Source organism: Salvelinus sp. IW2-2015, unplaced genomic scaffold, assembly GCF_002910315.2.
Source record: "Salvelinus sp. IW2-2015 unplaced genomic scaffold, ASM291031v2 Un_scaffold815, whole genome shotgun sequence".
Taxonomy (NCBI): Eukaryota; Metazoa; Chordata; class Actinopteri; order Salmoniformes; family Salmonidae; genus Salvelinus; species Salvelinus sp. IW2-2015.
In genome coordinates, this window is record NW_019942621.1 from 136,365 (window position 1) to 152,338 (window position 15,974).

General features: G+C 46.0%; 1 protein-coding gene across 1 annotated transcript in view; it reads right to left on the bottom strand.

Annotated features, from left to right (window-relative positions):
• Positions 1–15,264, bottom strand: part of LOC112068980 (zinc finger protein 219-like) — a 24,363-nt gene extending 9,099 nt beyond the window's left edge. The window contains exons 1-5 of the mRNA XM_070438356.1: positions 15,066–15,264; positions 4,587–4,651; positions 2,684–4,025; positions 2,222–2,391; positions 1,645–2,013 (exon numbers count right to left, since the gene is read on the bottom strand). Coding sequence (XP_070294457.1) covers positions 1,645–2,013; positions 2,222–2,391; positions 2,684–4,022 — 1,878 coding nt within the window. The 5' untranslated portion in view covers positions 4,023–4,025; positions 4,587–4,651; positions 15,066–15,264. The remainder of the gene's footprint in view (positions 1–1,644; positions 2,014–2,221; positions 2,392–2,683; positions 4,026–4,586; positions 4,652–15,065) is intronic.
• Positions 15,265–15,974: the final 710 nt, after the last annotated feature.

Below are 15,974 nucleotides of genomic sequence, written 5' to 3' on the forward strand. Positions count from 1 at the left end.
AGTCTCCCGAACTATAGCGCTACGGCCAGCGCTTCGATTGACCAATTGCAATTTAGGTTTTATTATTTAAAATACCGAATAGAATTACATGAGAGAGATCTATACCTTGGATATTTTGAATGTATTTAGGAAATGTAGGATTGTTAGTACACATTTTATCATACACAAGTGTGCAGACTACCATCACAATCTAGAACCCTGACTGGCTTAATTGTACTTAACTAGTAGGGCAAGTCAGTTTTGAAACAAAATGTCTTATTTACAATGACGGCCTACCCTGGCGACAGACTGGGGCCAATTGTGCGGCCCGCCCCTAGTCGGACTCCTGATCAACGGCCCAAGATGTGATGCAGCCTGGATTCAACCCATGGGACTGGCAGTGACACCGTCTTACACTGAGATGCAGTGTCTTGACCGTCTGCGCACTCGAGAGCCCCTACTAGAGTGACAAGGAGGAACGTTCCATGTAATTACCCCATCAGAACTCAAACGGGAAAGTTGTTGAAAGTAAATACTGCTAGTGGCAATTTACTGAAGTATAATTATTTACCAAATGAATTTGAACAGACAGAGCAGAGGATTGTGTCTAAGAATCAGCAACTTTAATAGAGAATTTAGGAATTGAATGGTGTACTGCAGGTAATTAGATGTTAAGTCCCGATATAGGGTTAAGGGTTAGTTAGGTTAGTTGAAGTTTAGTGGTGCTAGAAGGTAGATTTATTGTTAGTATTATTTTATCTGAATCCAAAAGGGATGTCTAGCGCCTTTTACTTCTAAGCCATTTGAGAATTCTCAATTGAACAGGTGGGAAAGCGTATGTGCGAATTTTCACACAGCCAATCAGAAAAGTGAGATAAGTTTAATTACCATAAACGCTTATACTGTATCTTATCCTATCATCAGATCTCAGGAGTGCCTAGGCCTAGTTGGATAGATACGGCATAACGCGTCCTAGGCCTAGAGTGTAAGGGCTTTAGGGACTAGCGGGTTGATTTGAGATCAGCCTTGTTAGGTGAGTTGGTTGGTGGTTGGGGGGGGGGGGGGCTAGTGGACAGGCTCACCTGTGTGAACTCTCAGATGCACTTTAAGGTGATGGGAAGAGCGGACAGCTTTACTGCAATAGGGCAGTCTTTCACACCCGGCCTCGGCCACGCTCCCTAGAGCTCACCGAAGAGCCTGACGAAGAGCCAGACAAGACCATCTCCTACTGGAGAGAGAGAGAGGGAGGGAGAGGATGGGGGAGGGGGGGAAGGGGAGAACAGAGAGAGTGAAGAGGACGGGACAGAGAAAGAGAAGAAAGAGGGGGAGAGCAAAGAGGAAGAAGGGAGGGGAAAAGGAGAGCAAGAGAGGGGAAGATGGAGGATAGAATTGGGAGGAGAGAGAGGGAGAAAAGGGAGAGAGAGGAAGGGAGGGAAAATAGAGAAGACGGGATCAGGAATTTGACAATGGAAGAATTTAGCGAGTGATATTGATAGCTAATTGAGTTTGCTAGCATCTACACTCACCACTCTTTCCTCAAAGCTTTTTTATTTGAGTCTTATTTTTCTCCTAATAAATGTAAACAAACGGAAGACATATGGAGACGTTTGTTGGGTGAAGTCATGTCCCGGTACCTGGAAAACTGTGACATCACTGAGTGGATACCCTCCGCGACTGATAGTTGATGCTGATGCTGAGATCACTTTGAAGTTTGGATCCCTGTCTCTTCAGTACTCCTTCCTCTCCTCCTCTCGTCCTTGCGCCCCCGGCTCCCCCCTCATCCTCCTCGCTCCCCCGAACTGGCGCGGAGGGTGACCGTGGGCTCTTCTGGGGCCGCTGGACGTGGACGCGGGCGTGCGCACCAACCTGCTGCAGGCTCCGGAAACAGCTTCCCACAGTCGGGGCACTCCCATGGGGCTCGAGGACGGCGCTCCTCCGGGATCCAGACCTCCACGAGTAGGCCCTGACCTGCTCATTTCCCCACCACGGTGCTTCCTGGATGGGGCTCGTGACTGGCGCTGCTGGCCTGTTGAGCTGCTACAGGCCTACGAGCTTACAACCTGCAACATGGCTATCTGGTCTCCTCATCTGTTGTCTCTCTCCTCCTCCTCTCTTCCTCCTCCCCGTTAACCGTTCCCCTTCTCGCAACTGAAGCCTTACTGCCTGGAGTCGTTTCCATGCAGCTGGCGCCGCCGTCGCTAGGCCAACCCGGTAGCCTAACGATGGCAGATTTAACTAAGACCTTCGGCGCCGTCCCGGTCGCTCCCTTCCTCGCCCGCCTCTCCCCCTTCACCACCACCACCTCCGCCCCCACCAGAGCAGCAGGCAGGCTGGAGTAGAGAGCGTTGAGGCCTGGTTGTGTGCTGAAGCCTTTGGGCCGCTCCTTGTTCAGCGCCCCGCGCAAGGGGCCACCTGCCCCACCAGACCAGCCTTCAGGCCCAGCTTGTTTGAGGTGCACCGTAAACAAAGTTTAATAAGTGGCCACAACACATCTATCCATAGTTTGGACACTGCTATTACAGAATATGCTGACAGCGACCACACACACCACTAGGTCAACACACCTCATGTGTTCTTGAGGAACCAGGGCTCCTTGAAGCCACGCCCGCACACCTGACATTTGTGGTGCAGAGAGTCCTTGGTGCTTCCTCATGTGGGCCCTTCAGGAACCGGACTGGGTAAGCGCTGGGCCGCCATGTCTCACAGCGGAAGGCCGGCAGAGGCGGAGCCCCTGGGGCCAGGGTGGGGGTGGGAACGAGAGTGTCTGGGATGGGGGTGGGGATGATGGTAGTGGTGGTGGTTACGATGGGGGGGTGTCTGGGGGTGTAGGGGGGCAGGGTGGGGAGTTCCACAGGTGGGGAGAGGGACAGGGAGGACAGGGAGGGGTGGCAGTCCTGGAGGTGTGCGGCGAGGCGCTCTTCCTGGCTGGCTGAGAAGGGACACAGGGTGCACTTGTATGGGTTGTGGAGGATCCGGACGTGGCGAGACAGCTCCGAGGCGGTGCGGAATTTACCTTTGCAGGCATGGCAGCGGAACGCGGGCGCTGCGACGGCGGTAGCTTTTTCCAAGATGATGGGACCCATACCACCCAGGCCGCAGGAGGAGTAGGGGGAAGTGAGAGAGAGAGAGAGGGGCACCTCCTCGGTCAGCAGAGGGGTCAGCTGTGTGCAGTCATCCATCAGGAACTGCTGGAGGGTCTGGTGATCCATCTGCAGAGCCTCCTCTAGGGCTTCACCGTCCCTGTCCTCCCCTCTAAGGCCCTGGGTGAGAGATCCAGACAGCGGGGGGCTGTAGTGGTTCTGCCCGACATCCTTGTGGTTCTGGTGGGTCTTGAGATGTGGCTTGGACCCCGTCCCAATGATGCTACCGGACGCGGTACCGGTCCGGTACAGAGCTGAGGCGCGGCGGTCCCTGTCTAGACTGTGAGCGCGGGCGTGCAGCGACAGGATACTCTGAAAGCGGAACTTCTTCCCACACACCAAGCAGGGGAACTTGAGCCCAGCCACACCCCCAGAAACACCCACCATCCCAGGAATCGATCCTGACAGACTCCCCCCGTCGTTATGGAAGAGCTGGAGGTCCAGCTCATCACTACAGGTGGCACCCTGCTGCCCGGAGGACAGAGCCAGCTCCAGGGCCCCGAACCCTGAGAGAGGGGCTGACGATGTCGGAGTGGATGGAGGAGAGCTCTCCAGAGAGGGGCTACACACCTCCCGAAGACCCCCGGGGAAGAGAGCAATGGCTGGGGTGGGGGACAGAGGGCCTGACAACCTCTCTTCACCCTCCTCTTCTTCATTGTGGTGATTGAGGGGGAAGGGGGAGAGGGGGGAGTAGGGGGTGGTGTCTGGGGTGTCGGAGGTCGGGGTGTGGGACAGGGCTGTGGGACTGAAGGGGACAGGCAGGTCCAGGAGGCTGTGTAAAGGGGAGAGTTGGGAGCAAGTGTGAAGGGGGCCAGGGGACTGCTGGTCCAGAGATGGTAGTGTAGTGGGTGACTGGGGCGGCTCACAGGACAGAGCCAATACACACTCAGGAGGAGAATCCATTCTCTGAGAGAGAGAGAGAGAGACAGAGAGAGAGAGAGAGAGAGAGAGAGAAGGAGAGATGAGAGAGAAGAGAGAGGAGAGAGAGAGAGAGAGAGGAGAGGAGAGAGAGAAGAGAGAGAGAGAGAGAGAGAGAGAGAGAGAGAGAGAGAGAGAGAGAAGAGAGAGAGAGAGAGAGAGAGTCCAGGTGATGACATGGCAGTTATCAGATTGAGAGAGAGAAAAATTTCAAATTGTCATTAAAGATCAACAAGGAAAGGACTTGATTTGTATGTTTTAAATCTTCAGAAAGAAAGTACAGGAAGAGGGTATCAGAGTGGCAGTCCTTAACACTATCCATTCTGGATATTTAAATTACATGATGCAAGGCAATGACGAACAGTTTGTTTCTCATACTGCTTCATTGCTGAGAGTATGGGAGCGATAATGAATGACATTTTTATTTTCGTGTTAAATTGCTAGTTGGCAACCCATCCCTTTTGGGATTCATTTACACATAACCAACTTTACAATAATTCACTGTGATGATTCAGTGATAATTCTTCCGGTGTTCTGTACAGAACTCACCAGTAGTATGTGTGATGCTATGCCATGCTTTCAGTGTCTTGGCCAGAGGGGCCTCCTTTAGTGCTCTGAGAAACACACACAGTCAATATGTTATCACATAGTTGAAAAAAATATGTTAAAACACACATTATTTTTACATTATAACTCCTCCTGCTGCATATTCCATTATACCGAAAAAATAACATATTGTTCATCCATGTGGTGTGTGGTGTGTGTTGTGTGTGTGTGTGTGTGTGTGTGTGTGTGTGTGTGTGTGTGGTGTGTGTGTGTGTGTGTGTGGTGCGCGTACATGCGTCAGTCTGTCTATCTCTCTTTTTTTACAGGTGTGTGTGTGCTTAAATGTGTCACAGTTGATCACCTGTTTGATGTTAACTTAACCATATGTTTGATGTCTGTGTATATGAATGGGGGTGTGTGTGTGTGTGCGTGTTTTCATTTCACGGCGTGTGTGTTGTGTGTGTGAGCTAAGCGCACCACAGGACACGGACTGTCCCAAACAGGATGGGCGCGAGATGTTTTGACTTCCCCACACACCCTTCCTCTGTACTCATACAGTAGCAGCTTAACCTTTAAAAGTCTAAGCCTAAATATGGAATTGTTTTAGGATGGTCATACCAATGATCATTTAGCAATTTGATTTAGAATTTTAGGACCCCTGTAAGTATTAAAACATATATTTTAATTTGAAACATTATTTGATAAAATATTCAATTTGACATTTACTACTATAGAAATGCACTGATGGCATAAATGGCAAAACAGACAGTCAAAAATAAATCATAAGGAATAAGGTTTTGAAGTGTATTTCCTATATCTAGGAGATAAAATAAAGCTCAGGAAATATTTTTGTTTTTTGGACACACATTCAACCCCTTTTTTCGGGGGGTGGGCACAAAACGACCTCCATACTTCCATAATAAAAATTAAAAACGGTACCGGTTACATTCAGACGAGTCCCGTGACACTGTGGGGCTCGTATAGAGAACACCATTGTGTTCGTGAGAGTCTCTTTCCATAGAGTGATCGTAAAACATTTAAATGTGTTAACCCTCGCAAGGCTGCCGGCCCAGACGGCATCCCTAGCCACGTCCTCAGAGCATGCGCAGACCAGCTGGCTGGTGTGTTTACGGACATATTCAATCAATCCCTATCCCAGTCTGCTGTCCCCACATGCTTCAAGAGGGCCACCATTGTTCCTGTACCCAAGAAAGCTAAGGTAACTGAATTAAATGACTATCGCCCCGTAGCACTCACTTCTGTCATCATGAAGTGCTTTGAGAGACTAGTCAAGGATCATATAACCTTCACTCCACCTGTTACCCTAGATCCACTTCAATTTGCATACCGCCCCAAAAGGTACACAGACGATACAATCGCCATAACACTGCAAACTGCCCTAACCCATCTGGACAAGAGGAATACCTATGTAAGAATGCTGTTCATTGACTACAGCTCAGCATTCAACAACATAGTACCCTCCAAACCCATCATTAAGCTCGAGATCCTGGGACTCGACCCCGCCCTGTGCAAATGGGTCCTGGACTTTCTGACTGGCCGCCCCCAGGTGGTGAAGGTAGGAAACAACATCTCCACTCCGCTGATCCTCAACACTGGGGCCCACAAGGGTGCGTTCTCAGCCCTCTCCTGTACTCCCTGTTCACCCACGACTGTGTGGCCATCCACGCCTCCAACTCAATCATCAAGTTTTCAGATGACACAACAGTGGTAGGCTTGATTACCAACAACGACGAGACAGCCTACAGGGAGGAGGTGAGGGCCCTCGGAGTGTGGTGTCAGGAAAATAACCTCTCACTCAACGTCAACAAAACAAAGGAGATGATCGTGGACTTCAGGAAACAGCAAAGGGAGCACCCCCCCATCCACATTGACGGGACAGCAGTGAAGAAGGTGTAAAGTTTTTCGTTCCTCAGTTTACATATCACTGACAAACTGAAATGGTCACGCATACAGACAGTGTGGTGAAGAAGGCGCAACAGGGCCTCTTCAACCTCAGGAATCTGAAAAAATTTGGCTTGTCACCGAAAACAATCACTAACTTTTACAGGTGCACAATTGAGAGCATCCTGTCGGGCAGTATCACCGCCTGATACGGCAACTGCACCGCCCTCAACTGCAGGGCTCTCCAGAGGGTGGTGCGGTCTGCACAACACATCACCGGGGGCAAACTACCTGCCCTCCAGGACACCTACAGCATCCGATGTCACAGGAAGGCAAAAAGATCATCAAGGACAATAACCACCCGAGCCACTGCCTGTTCACCCCGCTTCCATCCAGAAGACGAGGTCAGTACAGGTGCATCAAAGCTGGGACCGAGAGACTGAAAAACAGCTTCTATCTCAAGGCCATCAGATTGTTAAACAACCACCACTAGCACAGAGAGGCGGCTGCCTACCTACAGACTTTATATATTTGGCCACTTTAATAAATGGAACACTAGTCACTTTAATAATGCCACTTGAAGAATGTTTACATATCTCGCATTACTCATCTCATATGTATATAATGTATACTGTATCCTTCACTATCTATTCTTTACTATCTATTGCATCTTAGCCGCTCTGTCACTGCTCATCCATATATTTTATACTTATATATTCTTATCCCATTCCTTTACTAGATTGTGTGTATTAGGTTTTGTGGTGGAATTGTTAGATATTACCTGTTAGATACTGCTGCACTGTCAGATCTAGAAGCATAAGCATTTGTCCACCTTCAACCAGAGATGTGGAAGGCCGACAAAGACGGATGTGGTGGATTAAGATGCAGCCCATGCAAAAAATGGACTGGTTTTTAATTTTTATTATGTTACTTAGATTGACGCACAGGTATTATTCAGTAATGAACACACACTCACACAGACACACACACATCTGAGCCTACAGAATCACAACCAACCACACACACAAATCTGAACACATACAACCACACAAATAACACAACCCACTGCATTTGAATGTTTACAAGAACAGACACCAATTATATGTCAGACATGTTTTCACCCGCAACTTTAGTAACAGATCAGAGAAGAAGCACTTGAAACACACGGTCGTATACAAGGTCATCATCATTATGGCTAAACAGTCTGTGTGTGTAGGTTTGTGTATGCTCTGTACGTCTGTGTGTTCATATATACTGTGTGAGTGTGTGTGTCAGCGGGCCAGGACCACAAAAAGCCAGTTGACATTTTAGCTCCGCCATAACAAACAGGGATATCACACCGTATCAATCATACTCGCTCTCTTCCTTCTCCCCCTTCTCTTCCTTCTCTCCTTAATCCACCATTGTTGTTCCTTCTTTTCCCCATCTCTCTTTCTTTCTTTCTCCGTTTCCCTCCCTCATTGTGATTCCATTCTCCTCCCATCCCCCTCTCTTTCTCTCTCATTCTCTCTCTCGCTCCCTCCTCCTTCTATTATTCACTAATTTTCTTTCATTCTCTCACTCCCTCTGTCTTTCTGTCCTGCGGCGGAGCCAGTTGGCATGGTGCCAGGGAATGCTGATATCAGCTGGTAGATTGGGGCCTGCCAAAATGGCGAGGAGAGAAAGAAGGGAAGAGGTAGACAGTGAAAGAGAGAGATAGAGAGAGAGGAGGGAGTTAGAAGAGAAAGAGAGAGACAGAGAAAGATAATGAACCATAACTGAATTAAAAGATCAGATGGTGATGTGATTTGTCCTTTTCAAATATGAAAAAAGAGTCATGTAGATAGTTAACTGGGGTTTTGTTGTAGGTGGCTATTCATTGTGGTGGTGTGGAGATAGATGGTGGACGGTGTGTCTGTGTGTGTGTTCGTATGGTCTGATGTGATGGCATTATCATATGAATGTCTGTTGAATTGTTCTGTTGAGGAATGAGGAATGTGTGCTTGATCGGATTGCAGATTATCCCAATGGAACCGTAATAAAGCATACACTAACTGACTGATTACAAGAGTTGTGAAAGCTTAAAATTATACTCATGTTTTCCCTAGTATCAGGCAGACGCACACAATACAGTAAAATATTTAAATCACTACTGTGAATGAACTCATTTTATTGTACAGCTTGACAAGTGTTTGGGCCATATACAGTACATGTATGCAAGTATCAAAGATGTAATGTGCTCATATCACTACGACTGTGTAGGTACAGCGTGTTAACAACTCAGTATGTGTATTTGAAAGACTATATCTCAGTGCAGAAAGAATGTACAAATGTAACTATGTATAAAGTACACCTACTCATTCAAATGTTTTTCTTGAACCCTTGAATGAGTAGGTGTGTCCAAACTTTTGACTGGTACTGTATTTGTGGTTGTGAGCTGGACACCGCTCAGGCAAGTTCGTACATGGCCGTTACGATTCTTCATACGAGGGTGTGGATTCTAATGTATTTATAATATTGTCTAGAGGCTCATCATGTTTACTGAAGGCAGCTGAGAATTAGGATTTCTATGGATAGATGTTTGATAAAGGGGTTGTATGAGACTTCTGCATCTAGTTTCTTAATGGCCTTTGGGTACACGTTATAGTCAAAGTATGTCGGTGCGCGTGTGTGATAGTGTGTGTGTGTGTGCTGTATTGCATAAAGGCCCATGTGGAAGACTTTTGAGGGCCTGTATTCTTAAGTGGGTACGTTTTTGTACCTGCATTTGTAAGTGTGCGTGTGTCATTAAAGCTTACATGTGTCTTGGAATGAAGAGTACGTGTGTGAGGGCCGATGTTTTTAAGGGTGTGTGTGATCGATCCTGTGTCTAAGTGTGTGTTAGTGTGAAAGAGTGTCTGTCTGAGGGCGTATGTGTTTAAGTGTGTATGTGTTAGTGAAAGTGTGTGTGTATGTGTGTTCTCTCTGTGTGGTACAGTAACTCAGAGCCTGATGTGTTTTTTATCGCCGTGGTCACGCGGAAAAACTTCCCCACAGACGGGATTCATTTCCTGTATTTCACCTTTCCCTGAACCCCCTCTCTCCTTTTTACTCCCTCCCTCTAACTATCTGTATCGGACTCTTTCATTACCCTCCCTCCTTCTTTGTGATGGGGGGATATCTGACTTCTCTGACTCAGTCTTCTGATTCTTGCCCCTTGGCCTCCTCTTCACCTCCTCCTCTCACCTCCTCTTCTACTCCTCTTCACCTCCTCCCCTCTTCTCACTCGGTCTTTCCCCTTCCACTGGGTGGTGATCAGCAGGACACAACGTAGAAAAAGTTTTTTCAACCGAAAAAAGCTAACATTTATGTCTACTGGACAGGACCCTGTTCTTGCCTCTTCTCCTTTTCCTCTTTATAGTTGTCATCCAGATGAAGGGAAGTATGCAAAGGGACATACGATTATGCAGAAGTAACATGTAGACTGAGTATGAACTGGAAGTGTAATGCTGTAAGCAGATGTTAGTGTGCATTAAAAACCTCAGATTCCTTAGCAGACATTCCATAGATGAGTCTCTCACTCAAGACTTCAAATGTGCAGATCACATCTCTATCAAGACATAACGCTTCATAAAACTATAGCAATTAGGCCAATCTAACCTCAAAAGTGTCCTTGTAACTTTTATGTGTTACAAGTGTTACATCTTCTGTAACATGAATGTGTGTGTCTTTCAGCTGAATCAACTGGTAGCTTGAGCCCCACTGGCCTGCTAGACCAGACAGATTCCATTACATCATGAATATTGACACTGTCTGGGAGACTGGGTGGTCAAGCAGCAAGCTGGCCTCTAGCTTATAGTAAGTTTATTTGTATTTATTTAACCTTTATTTAACAAGGCAAGTCAGTTAAGAACAAATTCTTATTTACAATGACGGCCTAACCCAGCCAAACCCTAACCCGGACAACTCTGGGCTAATTGTGCGCTGCCCTATGGGACTCCCAATCACGGCCGGTTGTGATACAGCCTGGAATCGAACCAGGGTCTGTAGTGACGCCTCTAGCACTGAGATGCAGTGCCTTAAGACGCCTGTGCCACTCGGGAGCCCCTTGTAATTAATGTCCCCTATAACAGGGGAACATACACTGACTTAAAGATTGGATCCCAAAGGGTACCCTATTCCCTATTACCACATAGGGTGCCATTTGGTACGCAAGCATATATTTCGCTCACCACACTTAGTCATCAGTTATGTGGTGCGTAGAGGCTACAGTTAAGATTAACTTAATTACAGTGTAATTACTAGTTACTTTCTCTCTCGGATGTGTTATCTCAGAACTTATGAAATTCTAACTCTAAGAGGTCTACTTGCACCATTACGGTTTCTTAGTATGCTACAAAAACATTTACAAGGTTTGAGAGCTGAAAATGTTGATGGAATACGCTACTCTAAACTTGGTGAAGGGCTAAAAATTATTGCTTGTAAGTGATTTAAATGTCACTAAGGAGGCCGAGCAGGTGTTTGTCTATCTATCCCACAGACCCTTCATGACCCAATTAAATCAGGCACTTGATTGGGACGCTCCGAGAGAGAGAGAGAGAGAGAGAGAGAGAGAGAGAGAGAGAGAGAGAGAGAGAGAGAGAGAGAGAGAGAGAGAGAGAGAGAGAGAGAGAGGGAGAGAGAGAGAGAGAGAGAGAGAGAGAGAGAGAGAGAGAGAGAGAGAGAGAGAGAGAGAGAGAGAGAGAGAGCATCTAGATATAGCACCCCTAAAGTGCTGTTCTGAGGAGATACACTGCATTAAGTACATGCTCCGGGAACTTTGACGACTACTAAGTATCTTTTAAACCTCTCGCTTTGGGCTGGATGTGTCAAATGTGTAGTTCATACATGCATAATCTATGAGCAGAATTACAGTCTTCTCTCAATTAGTCACGAAATCCCTAGTTTGAAAGTGACAGTTTATCTGGAAGCTGTCCCTCCATTTTTCCCCATATGGGCCAGACCTCTAGCAAATTCAAGTTCTAGCCAATCAGCTTCAGCCCCTTGCCATTTGACTGATTGCTAGCACATACAGCAGAACGAGAGAGTAATGACATGGTGCACATATCTGCACATATCCCAGCTAGCAATGAGGAATCGGCCCTCTTCCGGGGGGCTGGAACTGATTGAATCGGGCCGGAATCGGGTGTTGGGCTCGGCCCGGAATCAAAATGAATGACTGCTCAGAATTGGCATAAGTACATCGGGCCGTTTCCGTCTACCGGAATTCAGCCGACTTTGCCGGCATTTTACCAGAATCCCCCCAGAAGCGGCCCGATGCAAATATAAATAAATGTATACAAAATTACCCGATGTAGTAATTTTAAATATTACTATTTTACATTTTATACATACAAATTATACCCATCCACAGAAAAAACATTTTGTGTCAGAGGAAACACCAAACACCTGGTGAAGGTGTCAGCGTGCATGTGCCTGGCTCACCACAGGAGTCACTATAGCGCATGTGACAAGGATATCCCGGCCGGCCAAACCCTCCCCTAACTCGGACGACTCTGTGCCAATTGTCAGTCGCCTCATGGGTCTCCCGGTCGCGGCAGGCATGGGTCTCGAACCAGCATCTGTAGCAACGCAGTTTGCACTGCGATGCAGTGTCTTAGACTGCTGCGTCACTCACCAAGTTTTTAATGCTTATTAATTGACTTGTACAAAGTATCAAAATACTACACAGGACTCTTAAAGAATTTTGTTTAAATGTTAATTGTATTTTTTGATCATAGAAACAATGAGAAAATATGGAAAAATAAATAATGAAATGTTAATTATATAAAGCAGCCCGTGTAATCATCTGCCAGAGAGTAGCCCCAATCGGCCCAAGACCCAGGTAATACATTTGGGCAAGATAACTCACACCGGAATCGGCCCGAGCCCCAAGTAATATATACATTTGGGCCTGATAACTCTCACCGGAATCGGCCGGAGCCCCAAGTAATACATTTGGGCCAGATAACTCACACCAGAATCGGCCTGAGGTCAATCCCCGCATCCTAGCCATAAGTAATACTGCCGAAGGCGGCCCAGACTCGGGCCACATGACGTCGGCAGAGTCTGACTCTCAGCCGAGTGCCCCGACTCTCAGCAGGAATCGGCCCAGATCCACTGTGCTAGCTAGCTTTGATGTAACGTAGTACAACATTTTCAGGTACCACTTTTGGCTCTGGAGTTACTTTCAGAACTACTGGCTGAAATGTATACAAACGTTCTGCAGAATCTCTTTAATGTAGGCTTCAAGACGGTAAAAGGTCACCTTCCCATTGAATCCATTCCCCAATATTCTATCTAGATTTATAACAGCATCTAAAGATGACACACTCGTTCCCTCAAACTGACACTTCTCCAAAAAGTATAGAAATGTGAAAGGATAAAATACATTATAGGTTGCAGAAGCATGTTTATAAATTCATCTACATAGTTTGATTGAGGGGGAAATCAAAAACTACAAGCTGAAAATGTCAAAATGGACAGGAAGGGAATGGGTTACAGTAGCCTGTTAGTCTACCTTATATCACATTACAATAGTTTCAGTGTGGAATACAACTATTGTAGGTAGGGTGAAAACGGGACATTGTTCTGTGGCTGTGGGATTTGAAACGGCTGCGACCGGAGTGTCTTGTGCTACTCCGGTCACCGCAGATGACACGTCTGCCTCTTATCTGGAGAGGAATTTCCTCCTCGCCCTGTATGATGATGTGCGTCAATAACGTGCAACCATTTTCAGTCGTTCTTTCCCCCTGCCTTCTCTCTCGCGGCCATCTCAATTAAAAAGCCACAATAATGAAATAAATAACTATCAATAAACAATGCGCGGGTGCACAGCCTAAATACGTAATGTCCCACCCCCCCAAAAAAACGCGCCCCGTTCGCAGCTGGTCTCCAGACATTAAGCTTGTAAAATATGATTTTAAAATCCTCTAAGTGAACATAGTAACGAGATTGTTTTAAATCTCAAAACCGTTGAGGAGTCACGGTCGTTGTCTATTCTCTGTTTGTCATGTAGCCTATCTATCTCTCCCCCATGCTTCATCCATTTTGTTCCTACATTTTCTATAACAAAAGATTGAAAGGGAGGAGATATAAGACATGAGTGTTGCGACGAGGGATCGGGGGACGAGAAAAGTGCCATCATGGATTTCATCTTGAATTTCGCTGCCAATCTCCCCCCTCCATCACCCTAAAACTAAATCAGACCTTCTCACATTTTGTCTAGCTCACGTACGGCAGGCTACAGAAAAGAATCGCCTATCTTATATCAACTTGCGTTTTCAGAATGTGATACAATGTTGCACGCAACACACTTGCTACTTTCTTGCGAAATAACTAGTCCGAAGAAGGTGAAAGGTAGCCAATAGCTACAGTGAAGCTCGTACTCATGAGAGGTGAGGCTAGAACAAGTTTACCGGTTGTAATAGTATAGCCTACGAACCGTCCAAGTAAATATAGTAGTAGGCTAGTGGGAGGACGATATTTAAAAAAAAACGTTTGGTAGAGTTGGATAGGTGTAGCCTAGCCTGCACACATAGATGCTACCTACATTTGGTTAAACTGGTCATTTAAAAAATGTGCCGTACGCAATGTGTCTCCAACAAAATAATAAACCTGTCTTAATGTCTCTGAATGGAATGTACTCGCGTTGCAGCTTTGTAAATCACACTGGAACATGTAGTTAACCAAAAAATATGTCCGCGAAGATCAAAGGTTCTCGAGCGTTAAGACGCGAATCAAATATATGCTGCTTGATCCTGATATGCAATTTATTTTTGGCAAAACTGCGTTTTTATGTTTTAATGTGAACCAAACTCGATGCGCATGCATGGTTGAATGCAATTGCCATTTAGAGTACGATTTTAATAGGCCTACTTAGAGCAATACATCAAATATAGAACTTAATCAAAGTTGTACAATTTATAGGCTTTAATAGGCTACACTTGTGCGTTCACTTTAAGTGGACTTTTAGTGCACTTCAAACATAATAAAGTAATTTACAGTGTAGGCGAACATGTTATCCGGCATTGCAAGTAGGACATTTTAGGCCCCAAGTTATAGCTGAAACTATTCCATCATGATATACCGTAGCTTATAGGGCTATCGCATGCACAGTCGGCCACGCGCGCATATACAACACCGGCCTCATACATGACACAGTAAAGTGCCGAAGTGCTGCAACATACATGCAGCACACACACACACCACACCACACAGAGTACAACACGCCAATCACTCTCAACAATCCACCCACTATACTAACGCATGGAAACTGCAAGGTGTAAACAAAATGCTAAGATAAAAATGGACGTAATAAGCTTCAATCACAGCAACTAACGTTATAGAATGATTACCCGAATGTGCCCCCCCCCCACAAAAAAAGTCGTCGCCACATATTTGTTGTTCATGAAGACAACAACATTCGCGATAAATACAACAATTTTTGAGAGGTTTTACTATAGTGCTACACAACCGCAGCTCCATACCACCCTATATAAAAGTGCACATGTAAACGTGTGGATAGTATATATTGTAAATTAACTAGATATTTATGATGAAAGTAAGACTCTATGTACTTACGGGAAAGGCGGCGGGCGGATTAATGACACGACACGTCATGATTACGTTTCACTTGAATTAAATACATTACGAGTTGGGGGAAAAAATGGAAATCAGGGTTGTTGTATACAAGCATACGCCGTTTCCCCCCTCCCTTAGCTCACCCTCTTCTCCTCCCTTTCTCCCTCTCTCTCGCATTTTTTCCAAAGATCCATTTATTGTGCAGTAGTGAGTGAGTGAGAGAATAAGATAGAGAAAGAGAGAGAGAGAGGGGAGCGATGAGAGAGGGAGGGAGAGTGATGTAGGTTGCAAATGTAATTATAATCTCACAGCACCATTTTAGAACATTGACACGCGGGCGACAGTTCAGCTGCAGCCCAAAATAACGACACATTATAGCACCACTATCAAGTGGTCTCTATTTCACAGCATATATATAAAAATAGCCTACATAAGTTTTTGGGAAAGTGTCTTATCGAAGTGCGTAAATGTTATAAAGTATGTGTTTGACGCGATGTATCCAAATGTTGTTTTGATAACCCACCCCGGAAGCGTGTGGTTTTAGAGTTACACAAGTTGAAAGAAGATTTGTATGGTTATCACTGTTTTAGAACTGTTTTGGTTTACTCATTGTGTAAGTGACTAACAAGTGTCTTTCACTATGAATTGAAACAAAAGTTTCCCACCCAAAAGTATGGCTATTACTAGTTTCCATCATCATTCCAATCGGAAGTTTCACGTTAAACTCGGAATTTCTCTGAATCATGCTTCTATTCTAAATCACACCGAAGCACAACACGTGGGTAAAAGCAACTTCACCCCACGTGGGCTCGCGCTCCTGGAGGCGCAGGTGCATTGCCTTTAACAGGCCACTCCATCACAATGCACCTCTCTAAGAGCATACCTGCACGGGGAGGCCGGTAGGCAGCG